We start from the raw sequence: 26382 nt of genomic DNA on the forward strand, positions 1-26382 counted from the left end.
ATGAGCACAGTTGCTGGTTAAAGCATTAAACTAGTGGCAGATGACTGACCCACTGACCCAGGCATTAAGAAGGAAATATTAGTTAGTGTTTTATCCGGGAGGATTAAACTCTAACTGGGAGGTTTAAGTGGAGCCACTGAGACATGGCGGCTCAGGACTCGGGCACTGAGCTGTGAAATGGGACAGGAAGGGGCTGAGGGATTTGTAGCACACCTGTTTGGGCACTTTGGCTATTGAATGTATTTTTAATGACAATGAAGGCATAGTGGGTTTCATTTGAAGATAATTAGGAGAGCAGCCTTGAGAGCTCAAGAACACACAAGTCAGCGTGGGACGAGGTCCAAGATCCAGGCACACACAGAGGAGAGGAGAAGTGCCAGAGCACATTTGAAACATCAGCTAAATATTATTAGTTGTTTTCATTATTTAATCTGTGTGAATATATCTGTGATTTGAGATAAAAGCTTGGCCTGACCTGCTGTCAGTGGTTCAGTCTGACTGTAGCTCTGAGATGTCTCTACTACATCACACCATGAGTAACCATATTCCAACAAAGGATTAAATAGAACCAGAATTAGGCCGCGGTCGAAAAATCAAAATAGTCTCCTTTTCTAATCACCTTTCCTCGACCTTGATGGAAAACTTCATAAGGTCAAGGAAAGATGTGAAGGAGAAGATCTCTCCTTTCCTAACCACAGAAACAAAACAAACAGGATTGAAATGTTGAAATATAAGGACATTAAAGAAAAATACAAATAGATTAAATTGAGACATTAAAATAACAATTAATAAAAAATAAGGAACTGAGCAAGAGATCAGAATAAATTATATTCAGACATAAGTTTATAGTTTCCTGGCATAGACGCTTTTGACATTTCTATATATTTGATGTAAGATGAAGTAGAGAAAAATAATTTTTAGCGAATCTCACAATAGGAGAGGATTTAGTGAAACAACATTTATGTATAGGCTATAGTACATTGTTCTAACGATGGTGTTGTTAACTAGAAATTGAATATGCTTGTTCTTCTTGATGACTCCTGACTGAACAGACCTGAAAGAGAAGAAATTAATCAATGGATTTGGGCTTCAGTCGATCAGACAAGGATTTTCATCAGTTCTGGATCTTGTCACAAACATTAAACAGCTGCTCTGCTGTTTCTACATGTACGTGTGTCTGCCGAGGTGAAACTACAGTGATGCGTCACTTTAAATGTTGCTGTAGCAAGGGATTGTGGGGCAGCATTTTCTCCTTTCCATTTGTAAAGGAAGGTCCAGTGTTTTCTCTGCTAAAGGAGATAAGATAGGAAGCACTGAAGCTGGACCAGCTCTAATCATGGCTGCCTGCTCACATACTTCAGGTCATTTCACTCAGTTAGGAACCTTCCTAAGAAAAAAAAAGACTTGTGTTTACACAGCATATACATATTCTTATAAATTCTTGTGTTTTTAATGTTGACCAACAGCCACACAAAACAATAGTACAGTATAAACCTACCAGAAGGAGGAGAAGACGCTCTTGGAGCACGTTCATGCACAGAGGATGAACCCTGACGTTTTCATGAGACCATGACCTTTCCTCTGGCGCCACCTTCAGCACAGCTCACACTGAGAAGTAGAGAAACAATCATGTTGATCATGATCACATGTTCATCTCCAACAGCACTGCTTTAATCAGAGCACCTCTTCCTCCACTCACTGGCATTAGGTAACACTATCGGTTATCATTTTAACATGTGGGATTTCTATCACCACACTCTTATGTTAAACATTTATCTGTGGAGCCACATCCTGTACTAAGACATACATGTCAGTACTTTAAACTTTATTTAAACTCGGTGCTCCTCTACAACAAGAGGCCTCAACATTATACAGAACAAAACATGAATAATGTAAGTGTAACCACGATGCTTCGTTATCCATCCGTCCATGCTGTGATTCAGTTGTGTGTTCTGTACTACACATATGACCTAGAAGCTTTGTTGCATCTTAACATCACAGCAGCAGAGCAGATCAGGATGAGGAGCCTCTAAGGATGAATGGATGGCAGGGACAGTGTGGTGATCTGGTGTGTGCACTCTTTTAATGGGACGGGTATGTGTGTGTGTGTTTGGCTGGAGGCCATGTTGGAGGCCTTTGAAGTGGCCCAGATGAAGGAGAGCAGTCTGCTCTTCTAGTGGCAGTGGTCAGTGTGTGACAGCTACACACACACACAGGCACACACTACCTGTTCTACCTGTTCTCTCTACAGAGCAGGTGAACTCACCCACCCGCTCTTTAAAACACCTTCCATCGTGTGGCCTGAACCTGAACATGAGCAGCAACAAGATCAGAGGTTTAGATACTATAGACACCGATTTCAGCTGATGTTAACCTTACACAGAGCTGATCTTGATAACACTGCCTTCTCTAATGTCAGTGTGCTGCTCTGACTGTGTTCATGTGCTGATGATCCTGATGATACTGGTCTCCAGATCTGTCCCTGTGAGACTATTCATCTTACTTTGAGCATTTAACCCCAAAGTCTGATCATAGTACATTCGACAGAAGACAGAGAGCATTCAGACTGTATCGGACTGTACTGTCACACTGAGCTGGAGGGAGCAGGATGATGGACTGAAGGTCTGAAGATGACCTTGAACATAGTAGCTAATCTGTACCGCAGTTTTCCACCATATTTCCCCGTGCCTACACCAGATTTTAACCACAATCAATGTCATTTCCTAATTTCTTCCTGGAGACAGTAGTTCAGACGGCCTCAGCTGCCACCACTCGAACCCTGTCCTCAACGTTGAAGCCTGTTTTCTATCAAAGATGGACGTCCCTGGTGGAGGACAGACCTCAGGAGTAATGTCTGAGTTAGATGCTTCCTCACCAGAGACTGAAGACAGTGAATACAGAGGAATCATTGGAATCTCCTTAGCCAGTTTACCTCATTGCACAAAGTCTGCCTCTTTTTTTTAAATTATTTTTTTGGGCCTCTTATGCCTTTATTGACAGTGCAGTAGAGAGAGACAGGAAATGGGGAGGCAGAGAGAGGGGGAATGACATGCAGCAAAGGGCCGTCCGATGCGGGACTCGAAACGGGGCCGACTGCCAACCGGGGCCTCTGCACATGGGGCGGATGCTCAACCAACTGTCGTTTGTATGATTTCTGGGAACTTGTGTCCAGTCTGTGCAGGACGTGGTGAAGATAGTAAAACAATAGCTGTGTCCCAATTGAAGGGCCTCATCCTTCAGAGGACGCAGTCTATGCAGGTGTGGCCCTTCGTAGCCGTTGTAGGCCATGAAGGCCAAACTGAAATGAGCAAGGTCTGGTCTATGGAGGATTTTTGCTTTACATCACCAGCTGTGCCCGCTCTTATCAGTGCGTCTCAAAGCACGACTCCTGTCACCTAGCAACCTTGACAATATGTAGCCTTTTTCACAAAAACTTGAGGTTTTAAGGTCCTTGGTTTTAACAGTTGTACCGTTAGCTGTTGAACTGAGCTGAAACTCAATACTTACATTTAAAAGTGTAATCCTCAGGCTCTCTGTTGTTTGCTTTCATTACTGTCTCACAATGAATCTTGGGATAGGTTGGGCCATGAAGGATCCACCAGGAAAAGAAGGACGCATTTGAAGGAACCTTTGAAAAGGGACGGTCTAGTCGCGCCGCTATGATGCAGTAGGTCTTCAAGTAAAGCCTCTAAAGGATGAGACCCTGAATTTGGACAGCTACTGTCTGCCTTAACATGAATAACCTGGATTCATATGCAGCTATTTATTAACAACATTACAGAGCTATTACAGCTGAAATATTGGCTGTGTAAAACCAGTCTGAGATCTGCTCTGACTGTTTGAGCAGACGCTGCAGCAGCTGGATACTTCACAGCATCGACAACACACATCAGAGTCACATCTGTGTCAGCCATGTTTGTCTTCTTCACAGTTTCACAGACATTCAGCTGCTTTCCATCATCATCATCAAACTCGAAACATATTGTTTGAAAAGTGTTTTCAGATTCAGTTTTCCAACAGACAAAGCTTCAGTTCCACTCACCTGTTAATACGTCCCTGCAGGTTTCCGTAGTCTCAGGTTCATCCCAGCTCATATTTGTCTTCACTAACTTTTAGCTGATAACGAACTGTCATATGTTGCTTGTTTCTCTCTCTCTTCTGTGTGTGTGTGTGTGTGTGTGTGTGTGTCTTGCAGGGTCCATGGTAAAATAACACTTCGAGCTGCCAATATGTGGTCAGCTTGTTGCCACTTAATCCTGAGGAGGCGCAGGATGCCTCTTCATATTAGCTTTCACATCCTCTGTTATTGCTGTGTGTGTGTGTTGTTCGTGGTGTGATGTGTTGTGTGTGGTGTGTGTGTGGCGTGTTGTGTGTGTGTGCGTGTGTGTTATTTCGTGTTGTGTGTTGTGTGTGTGTGTAGGTGTGTGTGCTGTCGTGTGTGTGTGTGTGTCGCGTGTGGTCTGGGAGGACAGGAGCAGAGGCGAGCGAAAGCCCTTGCAGAATGCTGTTATTGGTGGCACTCAGCCAGCTGGAAGGTTGCCAGCAGCATTATTCTCCGATTAACTGTTGCACACACACACACACACACACACACACACACACACACACACACACACACACACACACACACACACACACACACAAACACACATAGACTTCATTCATATTTGCACATTCTTGTTCAACCAACTACACACTGTTGTGCTCAATCTTAAGCACTTTTGGTGGTCGTGTCATCATAGCTCTGAATGAATTAAACAAATTAAAACAAAACAACAACAAATCAAATCAGTCCTTCAGTCAATCAATCAATCAAATACTACTACTGTCACATATCAGTGTTGCTCTGCATCGACCATGGGGTCCACCAGTATCACAATGTTGAGCAGTCTGTCCAAAAATGTGAGAATGTGGTCTGTGTTGTATCGAACAAGGTTGGCATGGCAATGGAGGACACCATCTACAATGGCTCTGTGAACAATGTGACCAAGAAGTAATGGACGCAGTGTGATCAGTGGAAGCCTGAATTATGCAGAGTGAATGGTATTCTGGTTACGTTCCTGTGCCCGAGCTGAAATGTCTGGATGACAGAGGCTCCAGTAAATCAGCTCATGTTGGGCTGGACCCTCTGTCCGGCCTCTCTCACTGTCAACCCGTAGTTCATAACATACTCAACTAACATTGCCCAGATTTTATCTGAAAGCTGTGGCCTTTTTTGTCCTTGTCCTCCAGCTCTACCTCCACCTCTCACTCTTCCTCCATCTGTCACTCTCACCCTCCAGTTCAGTGTGTGTAGAATCACAGGTTACAGGTGTAGTTCAGTGTGTGTGTGGGTAGAATCACAGGTTACAGGTGTAGGTCTGTGTGTGTGTGTAGAAACACAGATTAGAGGTGTATTTCTGTGTGTGTGTGTGGGTGTGTGTGTGGGTGTGTGTGTGGGTGTGTGTGTGGGTGTGTGTGTGGGTGTGTGTGTGGGTGTGTGTGTGGGTGTGTGTGTGGGTGTGTGTGTGGGTGTGTGTGTGGGTGTGTGTGTGGGTGTGTGTGTGGGTGTGTGTGTGGGTGTGTGTGTGGGTGTGTGTGTGGGTGTGTGTGTGGGTGTGTGTGTGGGTGTGTGTGTGGGTGTGTGTGTGGGTGTGTGTGTGGGTGTGTGTGTGTGTGTGGAGAATCACAGGTTACAAGTGTAGTTCAGTGTGTGTGTGTGTGTGTGTGTAGAGTCACAGGTTACAGGTGTAGTTCAGTGTGTGTGTGTAGAATCACAGGTTACAAGTGTAGTTCTGATGGTGTAAATCGTTAGGTGTGTGTGTGTGTGTGTAGAATCACAGGTTTACAAGTGTGTAGTTCAGTGTGTGTGTGTAGAATCACAGGTTACAGGTGTAGTTCTGTGTGTGTGTGTTAGAATCAACAGGTTACAGGTGTAGTTCAGTGTGTGTGTGTGTGGTAGAATCACAGGTTACAGGTGTAGTTTCTGCTGTTGTGTGTGTAGAATCACAGTGTTACAAGTGTAGTTCAGTGTGTGTGTGCTAGAAAATCACAGGTTACAGGTGTAGTTCATGTGTGTGTTGTAGAATCACAGGTTACAAGTGTGTAGTTCAGTGTGTGTGTGTAGAATTCACAGGTTACAGTGTTAGATTCAGTGTAGCGTGTGTGTAGAATCACAGGTTACAGGTGTAGTTCAGTGTGTGTGTGTGTAGAATCACAGGTTACAGGTGTAGTTCTGTGTGTGTGTGTGTGTAGAATCACAGGTTACAGGTGTAGTTCTGTGTGTATAGACTCAGCTGACCCTGGTGACTTACAGGCTGATCGCAGCCTCCAGGTTCAGCTGAACTCAGTGTCCTTCAGCCTGCCCCAGCCTGTCTGTTCATTTACTTCACACACACAGGTGGGGTGGGGGTTATCGTATAGTGTTCAAACAAACAGGAATGCTGCCCAGTGACTTTTTCTCTTTGCTGCAGGAAAACAAACTGAGTGTATGCACCATTAAAGCAGATTATAAAAGGAAGTAGGTGAAATGTTATCGGAAGAGTTCACTGCTCTTCTCATACATGTTGAGTCTGTGCAGCCAGTTTAAGGTTATAACTATATGAAGACAGTCAGAGAGTGATTACATGTACGTACAGTCTGATCACAACATGTTTACGTGACTGGTTAATGATCTGACACTGTGTCCAGTACACATGGATTCATCGACCTGCTTCACTGCTCTATTTGAATGTACACCTGAGGTCTGGAAAACATTGTTGGTCACCTGACTTTAAAGTTAAATATAATATCCACCAGATCAACTTGAACGTCTTCACCTGAGGTGTAAGAAGACAAATGATAAACACAGGTGTAGTTCAATACTCATCATTATTACTTTCTGACTGGAAACTGAGCAGGAACTGCTGCAGGTTCTTCAGTTTTCCATTAAAGCTGCTGGTTAAACTAAAGAAAAAAAAACTGGACTATTAAACTCAGACAGCTTCATGTGTAAAATGCATTTTATCTGCCAACTTCAAATAAAGTTCCAACACATACTCCCAAGCATTTCATATTAATGTTAAGTAGGAGGGTTAGAAAAAAAGAATTATCATGGGCATCAGGTCAGGATGCATGGAAAGGAAAAGTCCATGAAACCTCAATCTTCTGACAAAGGTTTTCTTCTGAAATAATTATTTGTAGCAATGAAGGGGAAAACACACATGTGGGCTGCTGCTTCTGAAATGAAACAAATAGAGATTAAAGATTAATCTGAGACAATAAATCAAAGGAGCCTCATATGTCTTTCTTAAAATAATATGGATAGATAAAGTTTATAGTATAAGAACTGAAGACCAGAATGCCACCCCACAGAAAAAGTGAAAAAGAATGAATGAATGGGAATGAAGTCTTTAAATAACCGTGTAGTGACCAGGTGAATTCAATCAGGTTAACGAGGGATGGTAAGGGTGAAAACAAGAGTTAATCAGTGATGATGAAAGGAAAGGAAGTGAGGTAAGTGAAGACGGGAAAATGAAAAAGAAAGAATTTTTACTACACTTTATGTCACAAGACTGTTGACTTAATCATTCCTGTAGTAATATATTATTCAATTATACAAATTTCTCTCAGGATTGCATTAATTAATTTCCTCTGTAGAAATTTCATAACAACCTAATGTGAAGTCATAAATGACGATGCTCAGTGCAGCTGCACCTCCTTCAAACTCAGGTAGAAACAATGTAAATTCAGACACATGTTTGTGTTGAAGCCAATTGTTAAATTGTGTGTATTCAGTAGTATTCAGTTTTTCAGTTTTTCAGTTACATATAGAAGTATTCAGTTTTTCAGTTACATATAGACGTTTTGAATTCATATTACTGTCTTTACCTCTTTGTGCTGGTTGATGTGTGTGTGTGTGAACATGCGTGTTATTGTCTGCAGCAGCACATGCTTATCATTTCCCCCGTGTGTGTGCCTCTGCACTCTAAGGCCTCAGCATTGATCCTGCAGCATTGTCGTCCTCAGTGCATCTGTGCACTTAACATTTTTGCAGTCACTTGCTGTTCCTTTACGTTTCGATATTCCCTCCGCCGCCGACCGCCTGCAGCGCAGCACTCACACTGCACTCACAGCTCCCCTCCCCCAACACAAACACATACACACACACACACTCTGCCTGCCTCCCACCTCCGGAACCCTCCCTTTAACGAACCCCCCCCCACACACACCCCCACACACACCCACACACCAACACCACTCACACACACACACCCCCACACATACCCCCCCCCACACACACACACACACACACACACACACACGCACACACAGTTTCCTCCTGAGTGCTGACCTGCACTGCTCCTTTAATATTGGTGACAGCTAATACACTTCTAAATGATCAGTTATTATCTCAGGGGCCTCGTCCACAGGGCCCCACTGATTCCAAAGGTCATCCCTCTGTCTTTCAGTATTGATCATGTGGGCCTGTTAACATGGCTGTGGGCCTCACTCAAAGTGAACATTGCCACTAACATATTTCCATCAGCTGTATCTGGCTGCAGAGGGCCATTTAAAAGCCTCTATGACTCTTTGGCTGCCCCGTGAATAGAGAGGATGAGGAGCATAATGGATCTGCCAATAAGGAAACCTGTGTTACTAAATTATACTGAGGGCTATAGGCAGGACCAAGTCCAGGGGACATCCTGCTGATACTATATGATCCTGATCTTAGTCTGTACATTTACAGTGTTTTCAGATCAACAACATGAGACTGAGGTCAACACACTCAAGACAGTAAATGAAAGCTCTTTGCCACTCTGATAACACATTTATTGTTAATAATAATTCAGTATTACATTTCATAATAACAGTACATAATTATGATGAATGTTACAGAGCAGGACAAGGGAAACCCAAAAAGAAAACGCAATTACAATAGTTGAATAATCACATTTTAACTGTATATAATGTGTGTCCACATGTGTGTTAACTTTTAACCAGGGTCGAGTGGCAGCTTGGGAGGATGTGGAAATTCATATTTAATCTGTCTCATAATAAATAACTAACTCATGAACAAACACTAACTAGATAGTGAATATTGCAGTATATATTTGTAATCAATTTGTAAAGGCTCCATATGTTTCATTTTTTGCATTGTTTTATTTAATGTTTTGATCATGGGGCAACCTGGGGCTGAAACACTGAAGTGCCAAAAACTGCAGTTCCTCTAATGACCACTAAATTCTGGTTCCAAAAGTGAGCCAGTCCCCATAGACTCCCATGTTAAAATGTCCAACTTTACAGCTAAATAAATTGGATTAGCATTGGGTTAGCTGTGAGTTAAGTGGAGTCAGGCAGTGGAAACCGAGCCGAGCCTCAACCTCTGAAGCTGAACAATGAAGCCAACACTGAGGTGACAAAAACTGCAGTTCCTCCATTGACCACTAGAGTCTGTCTCCAAAAGTGAGTCAATCCCCATAGACTCTTAAAATGTCCAACTGTACAGCAGCAATAAACAGTTATAACAGTACAAAAAACAGTTTTGGCCTCTATAGTTAATTTCCTCCTTCATGACAACTGTACAGAGGGCGAACTCACCTGTTTACAAGGCTTACACTTGCTACAAACCAGCAATGGAGTCAGACACTGTCAAGATGGCGTAGGCAGCTTCTTGAAGGGGTTAAACAGGCGGTCGTCAGTTGTTCAGACCCGGAGATCAGTGACGAATTTTTACCTCTCTGATGCTCCCAGATGTGAAAAATCAATTCATGGTCAAAAACTAATTTACGCTAACAAACAGGACAAGTTTGCTAGCACTCGTACTGTAGACACTGTGACATGGTTAGCTGTCATTAGCGCTCAGGTTTGACTGACAGTCTAATGGACCAGTAGAAGAGCAGCAGAGAGAATCACGTGTCTCAGAGTCACATACACGTCACGTGTTTGTGTTTCACATGTAGCTCAGTCGTGTATTTAATGACAGGGTTTGTGGTTTTCACCTAATGTCGGTTTGTGATTTCACATTTCTATGTGTTTTCATTAACATCATCTCATCGTCCTCACCTGTGTTCAGGAGACTCAGAGACTTCCCACCACCGCTGATGGAGAAACATGTTCAATAAATGATTAACTGTCTCTCTCTCTTTCTTTTTCAGTTGTATGAACTGGACGATGATGAAAAGCGCAAAGAGTTTCTTGACGACCTCTTCAGTTTCATGCAGAAACGAGGTAAGTGATTTCCACCTTAAATAACAGCCACTCAGCTCACAATGATGAGACCTCAGTATGGATCCTGTGGTTTATATTCCTTTAGTTTGTAATAGTCCACAGTTCCTGCTGGGGGCTTTGGGTATGTTTGTTTTCGTTAGTTTACTGCTCGGTTATGAACTCCTAACCAATGAGTGAGCCAGCCAACCTTTTCTCTGCCACAAAAAAATTAATTGATTGTATAACTCTGATTGGATGGTTTTAGCTACATTTCTGAAGCTGCTACAGCTAGCAGTCAGCCCCCTCTGTTGGCCAAAATAAGCACAACGCTAGACATCTGCCTGCTGCTCTGCGGCTCTTCTTTCTCTCTGGTCTGTTTTTAATTCACAGTTAAAAACAGGGACATTTCCAGGGACAGCTCCAGCCGGAACATTCCCCATTTTTGGTGGCCTGTCCCAGGAAAACGGGGATGTCAGGTCACCTTACTCCCCGGGCTACTCAGGCCTCCTCTCTATACGATGAATCCTGTATTTTTATTGGCCGCTCACAGAGCGACGGTGTGAGGATTCTGCCGGCAGCTGCTGGTTTTACTGGACGGGCAGATCCGTGTTCAGAGCCTGGTATAATGTGAGGAAGTTAATCACCCAGCAGAGAATAAAAGGCTCTGCCAGTCACAATGACAGAGTCTATTTTAGGAGCACAAGGTCACTGCTGTGTTTTTGTTGTTCTGCATTCCTGGTTCAGTACAACATGTTTTACAGATTGTTTCATGTCCTCACCTGCCTGACCCTGACTCCCGACAAAGAGTTTAATTTCTCTTCTATGACAACATCTGAACTGTCGAAACAATCATTTGGATTATTTTTAAATCAACTTCTAATTCCATGTTTAACCACAACAGATTCTGCTGTTTCTTCTGTTTCCTGTGCAGTGTAAGAAAATTAAAGTTCCTGTTTACATCATCAAAAATATTTAATTTTTATTTAGAATTAAAATTTATATAGAAACATTAAAATGTTTTTTTCCCACAGAAAAGATAAATATAATGAGAATCTAACATCTGATCCATATCTATATAATCTTCAGTATCTGGATGAATCATTACACACATTATCACACACTGATGCTTTTATATTTGAAATTACTAAAGCTTTTATAAAGTATATAATATATAATATAATATATGAAAAATATAAGTTCTGGTGGGAAACATGGATAAGATTTCTGATACTGTTGTTACCAGGCATATTCTATAGTGTATTACTATTATTAATTTATTTCTTCTTTATTTTAAAATTCTCTTATATTTTCAATTTTGTAAAGACTGAATCACTAATAATGAAAAGAAGAATAAAAAAACAAATAAGATTCACGACTTATTTCAGGCTTCACTAGTTAATCAAAAAACAGAACAGGACAGGTGAGCTTCAGGCAGAAATGTTCTGATAAAATGCTGGCTGATAGAATAAGTTCATAGAGTTTATGTATAAATATACTGTGTTACTATCAACACCTTTGTTTTTAGTCATAACACATTTGATTTTTTATTAACTGCATTTTTTCATCTTTTTTTTAAATTTTCAGAGTAAATGCTAATTTATATTTTTCTATTTGAAGATGAAACGTTCACTGTCAGCTGCAGTCACACTGTATTTGGGAAAAAAGGATGACACACAAATTAGGGCTGAACAATTACAGTGATCAAAATATTATTGAAATCTCATTATGGAAAAGTGTAATATCCAAATCACAGGAGCTGCAGCTTTTTTGATAAAGGTAAATAAATAAGAAAATGAAGTATTGTGGTGCTACAGAGACGCCCTGACCTACACATCATATTCTCCAGATGTAAAGGAACATGATTGTTTGGTACAAAAAAAATTTTTCAGTGAAAATGAAATGAAAAATGAACATTCACACAAAAACATGACTCATATCACAATATCCGTTAAAATAAAATAATTGCAATATGTTTTTTGTGGGTTGTTTTTTTTGCGTATTGTTCGGCCCTAACTCAAATGTTTAATCTTTGACATGAGTTTATGAACATCCCATTAAAAGCTAAAGTCCCTCTGACCAGAGTCCACCTGTGCTGTGACAGCTGCAGGAAAGCACACGTTGATGAAGTAATGATGTAGCTGGGCGGTCACTTGGGTTTTGGAGACAGTATGGATTGTTGTTGGAGCGTTCAATTAGAGATTGATTTTGGACTTAGTGTAGGGAGACATTGTCAGTGTGAAGCCGATCAGCAGCCTATCTCCACCGCTGGCCCCTGACAAGTGTGATCAGAGAAGACCGCTCTAAATATCTGATCAATGTTTTTAGAAAACATCACTGTCACTCTGCCCCGACACACAAACGTCTCATATACACACACCATCATACACAACATAACACACATTCATACACACATACATACATACACCATCATATACATATATAAACACCATCATATAAATATACACACCATCATATACATACATATACTGCCATATACATATACACACCATCATATTACATATACACACTCCATCATATTCATATACAGACACCATCATACATACATATACTGCCATATACATATACACACCACTGTATATATACAGATACACACGTGCTGGATTCACTTCGTTCATAAATATTTTTTTAAATCCTAAGATAAATTTTATCCTGGCCTTTCAAAATAAGAGAGTTTTCTTATCTGACCCCAGATCAGCAAAATGACATGGTTTATGTGCGTCTGCCATAGAAAAGCTGTAATAAAACTGATTCATGAGTGAACACAGGGTTGGTGAGTGCCACAGCGGTTCACCATATCACCATGGCAACCATAGAAACTACCATGAGTCAAACTGTATGAATCCTCTTCAGCAGAGAACGGACAGATCAAACATCAGCTTCAAACTTTGATTACCTGCTCTGGGACAATAACAGCGTTAGCGTTAGCTCCATTGTTGCTAACAGTTTAACCACCACAGTCCACTCTCTCCAGCAGTGTGATGGTCAGAGGTCAGACTCAGCTCTCGGTGGTGTGCAGGGTGGTGGTCGGATCAGAGTATTGGAAGCCACCATGGCAGCCACTCCATGTCTGAGAGCAGCTTCACTTCACGACAGTCATGAAGAGATCATGTAGATGTTCATCTGGCTGTGGTGGAAACATGCTCAGTGTATTAACCCAGTGTTTTAATACACAACTAATTTGCATAGACAAATGGGTTGGAGTAATTTCTGTCTGAATGATTTTCATCAACAGAAGATGCTCTGATACCAAAGTGATAGAGGGCTGTGCTCCAAATACCTGCAGATATCTGAGAACTTTAGTCTGAGCTCACAACGCACAAGGCAGGTCAAAGGTCACAGTGGCAGCAGGATCCAGACCCCCCACCCCCCCTCATACTATCTTGGGGACCAGAAGTGTTCCCATTTATTATAGATATTATTTTTATTATATAGCTCATCCCAGATGAGATTTGTAATCTCTCCAGCTGTTTGGGGTCTTTCTTGTGGAGAACAGACCCACTTACTGTAGATGTGTTTACAGATAGCCACAGTTTTCAGTCACTAATTCAGTCTCTCTCCAGTGCCTCAGTGATTCCAGGACTAATGTTACCTCACCTGCAGTGAGGTGTCAGACCAGAACCAGCAGATAGTCTCAGTTAAACTTTTATAATCTGTACTGGGAGAGAAAGTTGAAGTCATGGTTCAGTTCAGGACACTGAGAGGTTTTTCTTCTGCTGTCTGAAGCTTCAAGACAGATGTGGAGTAAGACAGCTGCAGACACAGACAACACCTCTCTACATGTCAGGGGTTTGCATGCACAGACATGTTCCATAAATTTGCACTAGAAAACAAGATGGCCACCTCATAACAGCAGGAAGAGGAGACTTTAGGTTGTTGTCTTTGTTTGAACAATACAACAGAGTATTAGTGCCACATTGAGGAAAAAGTTGTAATATTAGATTTCAAAATGTAAAATTTTGAGAGAAAAAAAACATAATTTTTAAGAATATTACAACAACCTATCAAACAGGTGAAAGGACAGTCAGTCAATTAGAAAAGGCTCAGTTTCCTCACAATCTTTTCAATGTCCTGATGATGATGATGATGATGATGATGATGATGATGATGATGATGACGTGCCAAATGATGAAGTAGCTCCTTATTTGTGAAACCTATGCTCAAGTATAACTTCACAGGATGCTCCACGTTCCTCGCATTCTCATAATATTATGACTTTTTTTCTTGAAATATCATGATTTCATTCTCAAGTTAAGGAATTTATTCTTTATTCTTGAAATTTCCAATTTTTTTTCCCTCAACGTGGCCCTAATACTACTAGTGGAAAAAAGAATAAAATGTGTGTGAGACAGCTAAATGAGCTTAATGAGAATAGAACCAAGGATATGGGGTATGGGACACATGCTGCAGGAAACAAGCAGCAACTTTACATGCAAAGACCTTTACAGATGTTTACATCAGGCAGACTCATGTGGACCCTTATGGGCTCATCCATAAATTGGCCTTTACCTTCTGTATAACTGACATCACTGAGTGAGTTCACTGATTGTATGACTCTTCTCCACTCATGTAAGTTTTAACATGATCACAGAAGTGTCACTGTGGTCACAAAGTCTTTATAACAGTCTTTCATAACAAAAAGCAAAAATATACTGAGGCATGTGTGATGGACACGTGTCCCTGTCAAAGTCAGCCAGGGTGGTGACTGTCTTCCTGTTCCTTTGCAGGTTCTCTTTGCCCACATTTATATTTCTGGTCTTCAGATTCAGGTTTCAGAACATCCTTGCGTCGGACAGTGTATTCATGATTCTGTCTTTCTCAGATGTCCTGTCTGAACGTCTGTCCCTGTTCCTCTGTGCTGCAGCTCAGTGTCTCCTCTCAGAGGAGCCTGAACTCTGGGCTCATGCAGAAGAGGGTCAGAGCAGCCTGGAAGCAGAGACCTGGAGTCCTCAGAGCAGACAATGGCTGTGATGGCCTCCTTTGTGTGTTGATAAATACCCAAGGTGATTTACTGTTGCCCCGGGGTTGTGGTTATTAATTGATTATTATCTCTGAGGACTACTGTCAGCACTTTCTCTCAAACAAGTCAACTTTTGTCTGCACCTAATTGCTTAAGAACACTATGGTAGAAGAAAAGGCTGCTTGAGAGTTAGCTTAAAAAATGACCAAGTGTTCGATCGCTGTGACAATAAAAATTCCCCCTGGCTGTGCTGCTGCCTCCTCTCAGCTGACAGTCTTCACACTGTGCAGGGCTCTGCTGCTGCATGTGTCCAAATCACATCTGGGAACATCTGGGTTTAGATGTCACATGTTACATTATATGTCACATTTATCAAAGGTTTGGTGTCAGCACTGACACTAGACAACAGGATCTGTAAGCGTGTCAAAACATTTCAAACGCTGCTCAGAGTTTCTTATATTTTTCTGTTTCAGTGATTTTAATAATTTTTTATTGCTGTTCTGCTCATTTGCAGATTTCAGTCAACACACTGTCGGCAGACACGACATACAGGTGTAATCTGCCACAGGAATGTGTCTCTACCTCACTGAACGGCTGTGTGTGTGTGTGTGTGCCCACACCACCCATGTGTCTACAGCTCTGTCTTTAAACACTGAGTTTGTCTTTGATTATGGACATCAATAATCAAATGTTTGATTTCTCTTCATTATAAATTAATTTTTGATTTATTTTTGACAGAAAAGTGTTGAATAATGGAGGAGGGGGGAAGAGGAGGGCAGCTAGGCCTTTGGTAATGACAGTGAAATAAAACAAGTGAATACCAGGCACAGGGAGAACTAGCATCTATGTTTAGCCTCTCTATATCTGTCAGTTTATAAATACACATTACAAAAGGGATAAAACCATATCACAGTGACTTCTCAGATGGCATGATTTAAGAAGGGGGTGGGGGGGGGGGCAACTGGGCTTCAGTGATGGAAAAGGTGAAAAAAAACCATCTGTCCTAACTTCCTGTCTGCACCAACAGCTGAGGGCACTTCCTCTGTCCTTTCTTTACTGTCTTTGTAGTGTGGACTCTGTGGCTCATAGAGCTCATCCATCGTTAATCAGAGGTCTGACAAGTGAAGAGTTATAACCAGAAAGCAGTCACATGAATTTTGTTTACCCTTATTCAGACAGAGAGAGAGAGAGAGAGAGAGAGAGAGCACAGGTAAACTACTACCCTTCACCAGTTAAATCACTGACATAATATAATTGTAGCTACACTGGGTTTCAGCTGTAGCCATATGCAGTGGTACATGTGACCTCCACTGTCTAAGCTGCTAAAATGATTAAGATTTATATTGTTTGTATTTTTTCATGTCTGTGTCAGATTCACATTCAGACACCGACACTATAGTGAAAGTTGTCAACTTTATATAATGGTGGTGGTATTGGTAGTATGATGATGTTGATCATATGACACCTGGATTGATTCCCTGTAACACGCATACAGCACACTCTCATGTACACCCTGACTGACAGGCACACAGAGAGGGACAATCCACCAGGATTTTGTAAGGAGTTTTATCAATATTTTAGTCTAGTTTTAATTGAAGACAGCACCTGACAGTTTAGTCTTTTTTGAGACATCAGAGGATTATTTGACAAAAATGTACACATATTGGGAATAAAAAAGTGATCAATACATGTAAATCACTTCACATTCTTACTTATAGAACCTTTGATGTTTTGTGACATTAGAAATGTGTTGAACAGAATATTTGAATACAAGACTGCAACAGTAATAACATTCCCATCAGCTTCAACTGTTACTAGTTAGCAAATGTTAGCATCCTAACGCACAGAGTAAGATGGTTTACAGTTAAACATTATAGCCGCCTAAACACAGTCATTTTACATTCACATAACTAAAAGCACTAACTCTCGACTTTAATTCATCTGACAGTTTATCCTGAGTCATTTATTGTACAACTACTTTTATCTCAGTATATGACATGTATGATCTGTGGTTCTGTGCAGCAGCAACATTCTGTGTCCAAGTCAGATTTCCCTCTGGAACAATAATCTTTTTAATGTTGGCCTCACAGAGCAGCTGCTGTTCCTCTACACTCTTCTTCTTCTTCTTCTAAGTCAGGAACTGTTGTACTGTTCTCCTGCTGCTAACTAATCCAATGAAAAGACCCAAACCAGCAGTGTGTTAGTCCGTCTCTAAATACTGTCTGACTTCTCACCTCCAAGCTCATTGGTTCCAACTGGAGAACCTTTAAAAAGGCCTCACAGATATATTTTAAAAAACAGCTGAAGACTGTAGCTTCTAACAAACGTTACTCAAGCAGGAACCCTTATTACCCCCATTCAATTCATTGCATTTTTGATTTAGCAGTAACACACCAATAGCAACTTTGTTCTTCAGTTACACCATGAGTATCAGTGAGGCCACTAGTAGTGTACTCTTTATAGGTGATTTGTTTACTTTGTTGTATTGTGCTTTGTTATATTGTGGGGTACACTTGAGGGAACTATAACGTTAGGTAACGTCATGTTTTGGAAGCCAGTGACACTATAACGCCAACATAGTTCCTCAGCAGTTTAACAGATTTTTTTCTAATCTGTATAATCTAACCTGTGACAGCACATTAACCAAGAAGGTAAGGACTGTGATAGTCGGTGGTTGTGGTGGATTTTCTTAAAATATGGCTATTGTTGTTCGGAGGATCTAGCTAAACCCGCTGATAAATGCTTGGATCACTTGGATCAAGCTACACTGTAAGTACGGATAAGGAACATTGTTTTTAGCACAGGAAGCATGATTTTAGCAGTTAGAAAACCTATAGAAAATAATCATTTTAATTTGTAATTCTTATATATTGGAATCTTTGGGTAAATTTATTGTTTTCTTTAAAATATGCTAGTTCTAAGAATTGTACAACAGAGAATGTGTTTTAAGACTTTTTGGTATTAGGCTCAATAATTCCTCATACTTTATTATATAAACTGATTTTAAGTTTAATGCTTTTAAATGGAGTTATTTAGATAATGCTTTATTATTTTTGGATAGCCTACTGTGATTTTGATATACGCACTTTGTCTAAGCCAGATGAGTTGGCAGTTACACCCTGAGTGTCAGTAAACCCACTGAAGACCAACCAAGTTGTTGTTTGTTTCTTTTATTCCTTCAGAATAAAACCAACCTCTTTTCTCAAAATATGATCATCCTGAGTCCAGTTTGTAACTGGTCTGGGTCTTTTCATGGGACTTGTAGACGGAAAGAAAAATAAAGATCATCACCAGACATTTACTTTATGATTTGGGGGCACTTGAGTCCCTAAAACATCCTGTCCTGGCCCCTGGCTCTTCACGTCGTGGTGATGCTTGCCACCCTACTCTTCCTTCTCCTCCTCATCTTCATTGAACAGAAGCAGATAAACAGTCGGTTTCCCCTGTGATGCTGCATTAATCGTTCATTTCATGGGTTAAAAGAGCAAAGTCAATGAGGAGGAGAAATTCTCATCCCATTATCGGCTAAGAGCAAAGTGAACACGTCAGCGATGAAGCCAAGCATAGAGATGATTACTGCGCTACTAGAGCCCCCGATGCTCCACATTGTTCCAATTACAACCTCCTCCTCTCTCAGCGGCTGAGGGATGAACTGAGTACGACTGTTACCACTGAAAGCCACTGTGCAAAGTGGATTTCTTCCACCTTGTCCTCCATTACTCATTGTCATAATGATACATGGCCTGATTAGATAGTTTGTGCTGACAAAAGGTCCATCCTCACTCTTTTATTCCTGATATCTCTTTCAGGGAATCACAGAGACAAATACATCACCCTAAGTATTGAACCCACATAAATCTTGTTTTAAGAGGCTTGTCTCTGCTCAGATTCTGTCAGACAAAGGCTCAGACTTTTATTTATTACCTCAATCCTTGTTTGGTTGGCTATTGTGTCTTCAACATAATAATAGTTTTATAGATCAGCACACATACACATTATAATCTGTGGTAATAAAGATAAGCTGTAGGGAGGGAGTGGAGGTGAAGAAGCTGCTGCTGCTTGTTTTTTTGTTTTACTGTAGAGATCAGCTCTCTCACACATTAACCATATATATACTGTATATATACAGTATATACACTGTATATATCCGCCAAATGTTTTTTCTCATAAAATGTGAAAAGTGTGCGTTGTCATTGTCTCACTTGTACACCACAACAGACCTGTTTTAATCAGTTTATACCAGTAGTTTTTAGTTAAGGATTGGTTCAGTCTGAAGTTCAGGTTACCGTAAAGTGATCTGGTTAAGTTTGGTTAAACGGTTAAATGTCAGAGTAAATCATGTTAAAGATGACACTCATTACCAGCTGTGACAGTGGGGCTAGTCTTGTTTTCACAAGAATATAGACAGAACAGCAGATCAAGAACGAAACAGAATAACACATACAGTATACACAACCAAATACAAAATAAAACACAAAATAACATTGGAGTTGTCTGGAAATATTCCAATATTCATATAACTATTTTAATTAGGCATTCATTTAGTCTGTGTTTTGTCTCATATAAATTGACCAATTTCCCCAGTTCTTTTTAAACGTATTCTCTCTGACTCTCAAAAGATATGTCAGCTTTTCATGATGAAAATGTCTTGGACAATTTCCAACCTCTCTTCCTGGTCTGGAGCATTTACATTGAACCAGTTTCTGGTAACAGCTTTCTTACTTGGTGCCAGTTGAACTTTGGTCAGGTAGAGAGCTTCTTTCATCACGGTACATTTAACGTTGGAAGATGTTTGATGGGAAAATATCGCGCTGAAAATATTCTACATGATGTACATGAAGCGTACATTTGATGGGATATTGGATTGTTTCGGTGCGTGTCTTTTAAAAGTGTCTGTGTTTTTTTTTTCTGCTGGCCCCATGCACAGCAACACACATCTGTCAGCCATTGTGCCGGTGCTCCCGGCCGCCTCTCGTAACCGGCAGCGCGCCGATCTGAATCTACCGCAGGTAACACGCTGACTTTGCATGACTACCTCACACAACCCCACACCAAAGAATCCGAACTACCCCTTTAAGGTGATGTGTGGGTTCCCCAGACTTCTCTGAGTCTGAGTCTTTGAGTTCACGGACAGGCCACTGCACGTGCGGTGTAGTGCTTCATAATCTGGCTCTGTGGTCCAGATGTTGTTACACCAGGGAGTGATCAGCCCTGCTGGGAAGTTTTCAGCAGCTTCATTGTAGGATGTCTTCATAACTTCATTCAGCTGTGTATTGTGATGAAGGTGCTGCATGGTCTTCCTCTGTCCAGGTCAGATGAGTGAGTTTTTAAAAATCAGCAGTGAGGACTCCTTGTATATAACCAGTGTTACAGTTCCTCTTTTAAAATTGACTTTTCTTTAACGGAACATTTACTCCAACACACACTGACAAATAAAACTACAGTTATTTTAAGCTGAACTTTCTCATTTGTCCTGTGTTATTCCTTCAGCCCAGCTCACACACCTCCTGCCAGTCGCTCCCGCTCAGGTCATTTTTCAGTCTGAATCCAGCCTCTGCTGCAGATTCTGCTCCTCAGAGCGACGTCGAGCGGCGCGGCCTCAGACTTACTGCTGCTGTTTGTCTTGTGAGCAGAGGGGAACATCAATCCTTTGTTTTAATAGTGTCTCATTCGTTCACATGCCAGCACCACAAAATGAAGCCGTAATTACTGCCCTTAATTGATGTGGTTTTACCACCTCAGACGATACTTCAGAGCCCTGCTCCCCCCGCGCTGTATAGGCCCCGCTGCTGTTGTTTGCACTATATTTCTGCAGGTATTGATCGCTATTATGGTAAATCCGATGGGCACAATGGAACTCTATCAGCAAAATGCAGGTTAATTATCTCAGGGTCAACCACTTTGCAATCCTCACAAAGAGCCGGCCGTTCTCTCTTTATTGCCTCACATTAAATTGCAAATACAAATTATTATCTGAGACCCTTTATTTTGCTAATCAGGGAGTGGGCTGGCAGTCATTAATAGAGGATGACCTCTCATTCTCCACACAGTGTATTAGTGAAGTTTTAAACAAGTCAAGACTAATTTATCTGTAGCGCTGCTGTTCATGACTGACTTTTTCTTTTTCATGCCTGTTAATCTTTGTTTAGGAGGAGCAGCTGTCAGACTCACATGAGATTCAAGTGTTTTGTCCCTACATTGAAATAAAACCTTTTATAATGAACGGAGCAGCGTCAAGCGGCCGCTGCAGCTGAGGCATTAGAAACTTCTTTCTGAAACTTATATTTCCTGCTGTTAACAGAGCTGTCAGACATTTGACTGGCCCCAGATAAATTGGCCTTATGAGGAGGTGCAGCAGTCTATTGATGAGAGGAACCAAAGTTAATGGAATTGATTGTGGATATTGTTTGCTTTCTGCAGGGACTCCAGTGAATCGGATTCCTATCATGGCCAAGCAGGTGTTGGATCTCTACATGCTCTACAAGCTCGTCACAGAAAAAGGCGGCTTAGTGGAAGTCATCAATAAGAAAATATGGCGTGAGATCACCAAAGGCCTTAACCTCCCTACCTCCATTACCAGTGCAGCTTTCACTCTCCGAACACAGTGAGTACAACACAGATGACTGATAGCTGCTCTCTAACACCAGGACAGGTGTCTCGGTACGATGGTGTGGTGTGTCCAACATGAGTGAGATGCTTTGTTGTTAGTGTACTTTTTTTTTTTTGGTCTCTGCTGTTATTAAAATATGATCTTTTTTCTTCTTCTTGGGTTGATTTACTTCACTGGTTCAAAATTGTTTCCGAATGATCTATTTTGACTTATTGGATTCATTATTTCTGTTTGCAACCGAGTCTCATAGAAGGTTTTAAATGGATCATGAAGTAATACAATAAGAAAAGAATTAAAAAAAAAGAAAAAGACAGAAGAAAATGTTCTCAGTAGATCACAGACCTCTGTCAAGAAGAATACTGAGACATTAGTGTTCAGTTTACTGTAGTGATCCAGGGTTTGAGCTTCATCACCATGTGACAGTTCATGTCATTTATGTACACGCGGTGTACACTGAGGAGTGGGCGGGGTCATTTGTACTTCACAGTCCGCAGAATGAAAATCGTTGTGGATCAGGGGTGGAGCCAGAAAACCAGCTCTGTACCAGGATTGGCCCGTGTCAATGTCAGGGGTTTGAGTTAGAATAAGTACTTTGTTAAGGTTGGATGACTGGCCTCTGTCGTCAGGTTAACAATAATAAACACGTAGTTAAGGTTCATCAGTTCATCCAACCTGACCTCCACCGCCCTGAATACTACGTCACATGACTCACTCCTCTGCTCCAGTCTTCACTTGAGGACGCCTAACGATACTCGTAATAAGCTGCTGCACAGAGGAAAACTCTCATTATCATTTGTAAAGTCAACACTTAAAGAGGAAGAGAAACATAGTTTGAAGGTCGTTGTTTCGTTTTCAGATCATTCTGTTTCCTCAGTCCTGCTCCTACCCTGCAAAAATCGACTGATTAATGATTGATTGATGACATGGTACAAAGTGACTGAGGAACAAAAAGCCAAGTGAATGACTTCCTCTCCCCTGCAGGTATATGAAGTACCTCTACCCGTATGAATGTGAAAAGCGAGGACTGAGCTCCCCCGGCGAGCTCCAGGCAGCTATCGACAGCAACCGGCGGGAAGGCCGTCGGCAGAGCTACGGCTCTGCCATCTTCAGCTACTCTCCCGTGGGCACCCCCACCCTCCTGTCCTCACCAAAGATCCAGATGTCCCACCTGCCTACGCTCACTCACAACAGCGGCCATATCTCCCAGGTGCCTGTGATCAAGAAAGGTACGACAACACGAAGATGAGCAAGATCTAACACACAACATTTAACACACAAGATCTAACACACAACATTTAACACACAAGATCTAACACACAACATTTAACACACAAGATCTAACACACAACATTTAACACACAATATTTAACACAATATTTAACAGACAAGACAAGACTTGACAAAATAAGGATATGACATCTATCTTCAGTTTTTAACTGTGTCAGATGGAGCAGTATCTCACAGCAAAACATTCACTAAATAATAATAAATGATGCCAAGTATGTTATTGTTGATTAACTGCAGTGATGAGCCACAGAGCTGCAGCTCCTATAACTGGTGCTGGACAGTCCAATTTGTTGATGACAAATGCCCTGTATTACAAAAAAAACTCAAACTAACACGGAAACTAATAAAAACTAAACTTAAACCGAGCATTTTCACACACAAAAAACTGAACTACAAACCTGCTCTAAAAACTCATTAAAACTAAACTGATATTTAAAACACAAAGTCAAAACAAAATAAAAACAAAAACCACTGAAAAAATCCAAAACTATCATAAGCTTGAATATAAAACCTTCTTTTCCTGTGAGTGCTTTTAATGGAGAACATCTGCAGGAAGTGATCAGTGTTATTGATGATGCCTAAACTGTGATTGGAAGATAACATATCTTATATATCACACCTGGATACTTTCGGTGGAACCTGGGACTCAACTGTCCCTGTTCACGAGCGTAAGCCTGGACCAGGATCCTGCAGCTGTTCTGATGAAACCTGGTGCATGTTGAAGGAGGGTAATAAGAGGAATGGAGCCTTTAGCAGAACACATCCTAAATAAACTGATTCTTTTTCTGTCACTCTGGAGGATGATTCATTTCCTCCTTCATGGACACTTTGTCGAAGCAGAGATTGCACATGATGTATTACACAGATCACAACATCTCTTTGAGAAACTGTTGCACGATCACTGAGCCACGTAAGGAGAAGTCATCGTGTTTGCATGTCACAAATTGATTTCACAATCGCTGCACCGTTTCCATCCATTCATACTCATGTAACTTGCGGGCGGTGTGGTCATCCCCCCCCAAAAGAGGAAACATCTTGCAGGACTTCCTCATATCAGCACCGCTGATTTCCAAGACACTCTAATGCACCACAGAGAGTCTGGCAGCTCTTTGATGGCAGGTCTTCAAGGAGAGAGCAGCTGACTGACTGGGTAGCGTGACTCCAACACATCACAGTTATTTTAGTGTCGTTTCTCTGCAAGGTCACAACATGAAATAACATCCAGTGTGGCATCTCCCAGCATCCTCTGGGCCCAGCCCGAGTCACTGAGGGGACATCATCAGTCCCAGGCGTCTGTTATAGGGCCCAAAGTGAGCCAGAAGACAGTATTATATACATGTTCACAAAGTGTGGCAGCTCTCTAATAAATAAGTCTGTAGGGACACAAAGCTCAAACTGACTCCTCCTGTAAAGCAAAAATGTTTTATTAATCTGTTTTCCATCGTACAAAAAAATTATTATAATAATAATATAATGATAAAGTTTATTTATAAAGCACTTATAAAAATCAGAGATTACAAAGTGCTTCAACAGGATGAAATAATAAAACAAGCAAGTAGACAAATTGCTCAATAAAAACAATAAAAGATAAATAAATAAATAAATAAGCAATGCACAAATATGTGAGATATTTAAAAGAGATTATTCAAAAAGTTTGTGAAAGAAATGTCTTTTAAAAAGATGACACTGATTTAATGAGTCCAAATTCATCAGGCAGGTTGTTCCAGAGTCATGGTGCCCTGACAGCAGAAGCTCCGCCTCCTTTGGGATCACATTTTGACATAGGAATCAGGTGCAGGTTGACAGGGGGCAATTAATTCAGATGTCAACTAATATTCCCCAGTTTGTCTCTGGGTCCAAAGGTTCACTAAATATTATCCACAAATTCTAAAAGAATCCACAACACTGCTAGAAATGAAGTCTGTAGCTGGACAGGTGCAACACATAAGAGAGAAGTAGTGTGATTATGGACAGGCGACCTCTACCATATATCCACATGATATAATGAAGAGACTTCAGAAACTGAACGTTACATCTGTTTTATTGTCGTCCACCTGTGTGTGTGTCACGTGACCGTTTTGGTCCAGTCATGATGGAGCATTCAAATGGTTTGATAGATAGATAGATAGATAGATAGATAGATAGATAGGATAGATAGATAGATAGATAGATCTAGACCAACTGTAACAGAGCACCTCTGTGTCACCAGCATTCTGAGGAAAAAATACTGTGACATGTATCATGAAGGAGATTCAGAATAGATTTCAGTGGATTTCCTGTGAATATCTTTCATGATGGGGGTTTTTGTATGTTTTTTACAGCACCACTGAGAGCAGACAGAAAATATAACATGTATCAGCTACAGATGTGTGTCTAATAGTCTTCCTCTTTCCAGAGGAGCCTATGATGTCCAGCTGCCTGCCCAGCCGGATGGCCCTCCCCATGTCGCCTAGCAGCCACCACGCGGCGGCCGTGGCTGCCCAGGCAGCAGCAGCAGCTCAGGCAGCGGCTGCAGCTCAAGCGGCGGCGGCCGTGCAGGCAGCAGCTCTGGAGCAGCTCAGAGAGAAGCTGGAGAGCGGCGAACCACCAGAGAAGAAGATGATGATGGTGGCAGAGGAGCAGCAGCGGATCATGCAGCACGCCCTGCAGCAGAACCTGCTGGCCATGGCCACCCAGCTGCCCCTCAACATCAAGCTCAACAACAGAGGTGAGACACACACTGACTGAGGCTTTATCTTTTTTAATCTTCAGTAGGATGTTGATAGGATTTTAGAAATACTGAGTCATTAGCTCAAGACCAAAGAAATGAGAAAAAGTTTGTTTCTTAATTTATTTGTGTTTGTTTGTGGAATATAAACTTCTTCAGGATTCACAGAAACAGCACAGAGGACCGGACCTGTGTGCTCAGCTGTAATTACAGAGTGGGTGTGGTAGACTTACCTTTCCCTCCCGCTCCATCACGAACACACACAACAGCTCTGTCCCAATTCAGGGGCTGCTTCCTAAGGAGGATAGCCCTCATAGCCATCCTAGACCAAGCCCTTTGAAGGCTAACCAAAACGCGTCCTTTCCTAGCATCGTCTGAAAGCTTAACCAAAATGTGTCCTTTCCTCTCTCTTTGAAGGCTGAACAGAAATGCGTCCTTTCCTCGCATCCTTTGAAGGAGGATTTCCGTTTTGTGCAACCAGCTGTGCCCACCCTTACTATTGTACAACACAAAACTTTTTTTTCACAGAAACTTGAGGTTTTAAGGTCCTTGGTTTTAACAGTTGTACCGTTAGCTGTTGAACTGAGCTGAAACCTAATACTTACATTTAATAGTGTAATCCCCATGCTCTCT

The 26382-nt window shown here is 41.4% G+C and overlaps 1 protein-coding gene across 1 annotated transcript in view; it reads left to right on the forward strand.

The window, feature by feature from the left end:
- The window catches only part of LOC111230193 (AT-rich interactive domain-containing protein 3A-like), an 89405-nt gene that overhangs the window by 54629 nt on the left and 8394 nt on the right, over positions 1–26382 (forward strand). Inside the window, exons 4-7 of the mRNA XM_022756838.1 lie at positions 10116–10188; positions 21566–21749; positions 22737–22981; positions 25438–25749. Of these exons, the coding sequence (XP_022612559.1) occupies positions 10116–10188; positions 21566–21749; positions 22737–22981; positions 25438–25749 (814 nt within the window). The remainder of the gene's footprint in view (positions 1–10115; positions 10189–21565; positions 21750–22736; positions 22982–25437; positions 25750–26382) is intronic.

The sequence above is a fragment of the Seriola dumerili genome, unplaced genomic scaffold (assembly GCF_002260705.1).
Source record: "Seriola dumerili isolate Sdu_G_001 unplaced genomic scaffold, Sdu_1.0 BDQW01000017.1, whole genome shotgun sequence".
Classification (NCBI taxonomy): domain Eukaryota; kingdom Metazoa; phylum Chordata; class Actinopteri; order Carangiformes; family Carangidae; genus Seriola; species Seriola dumerili.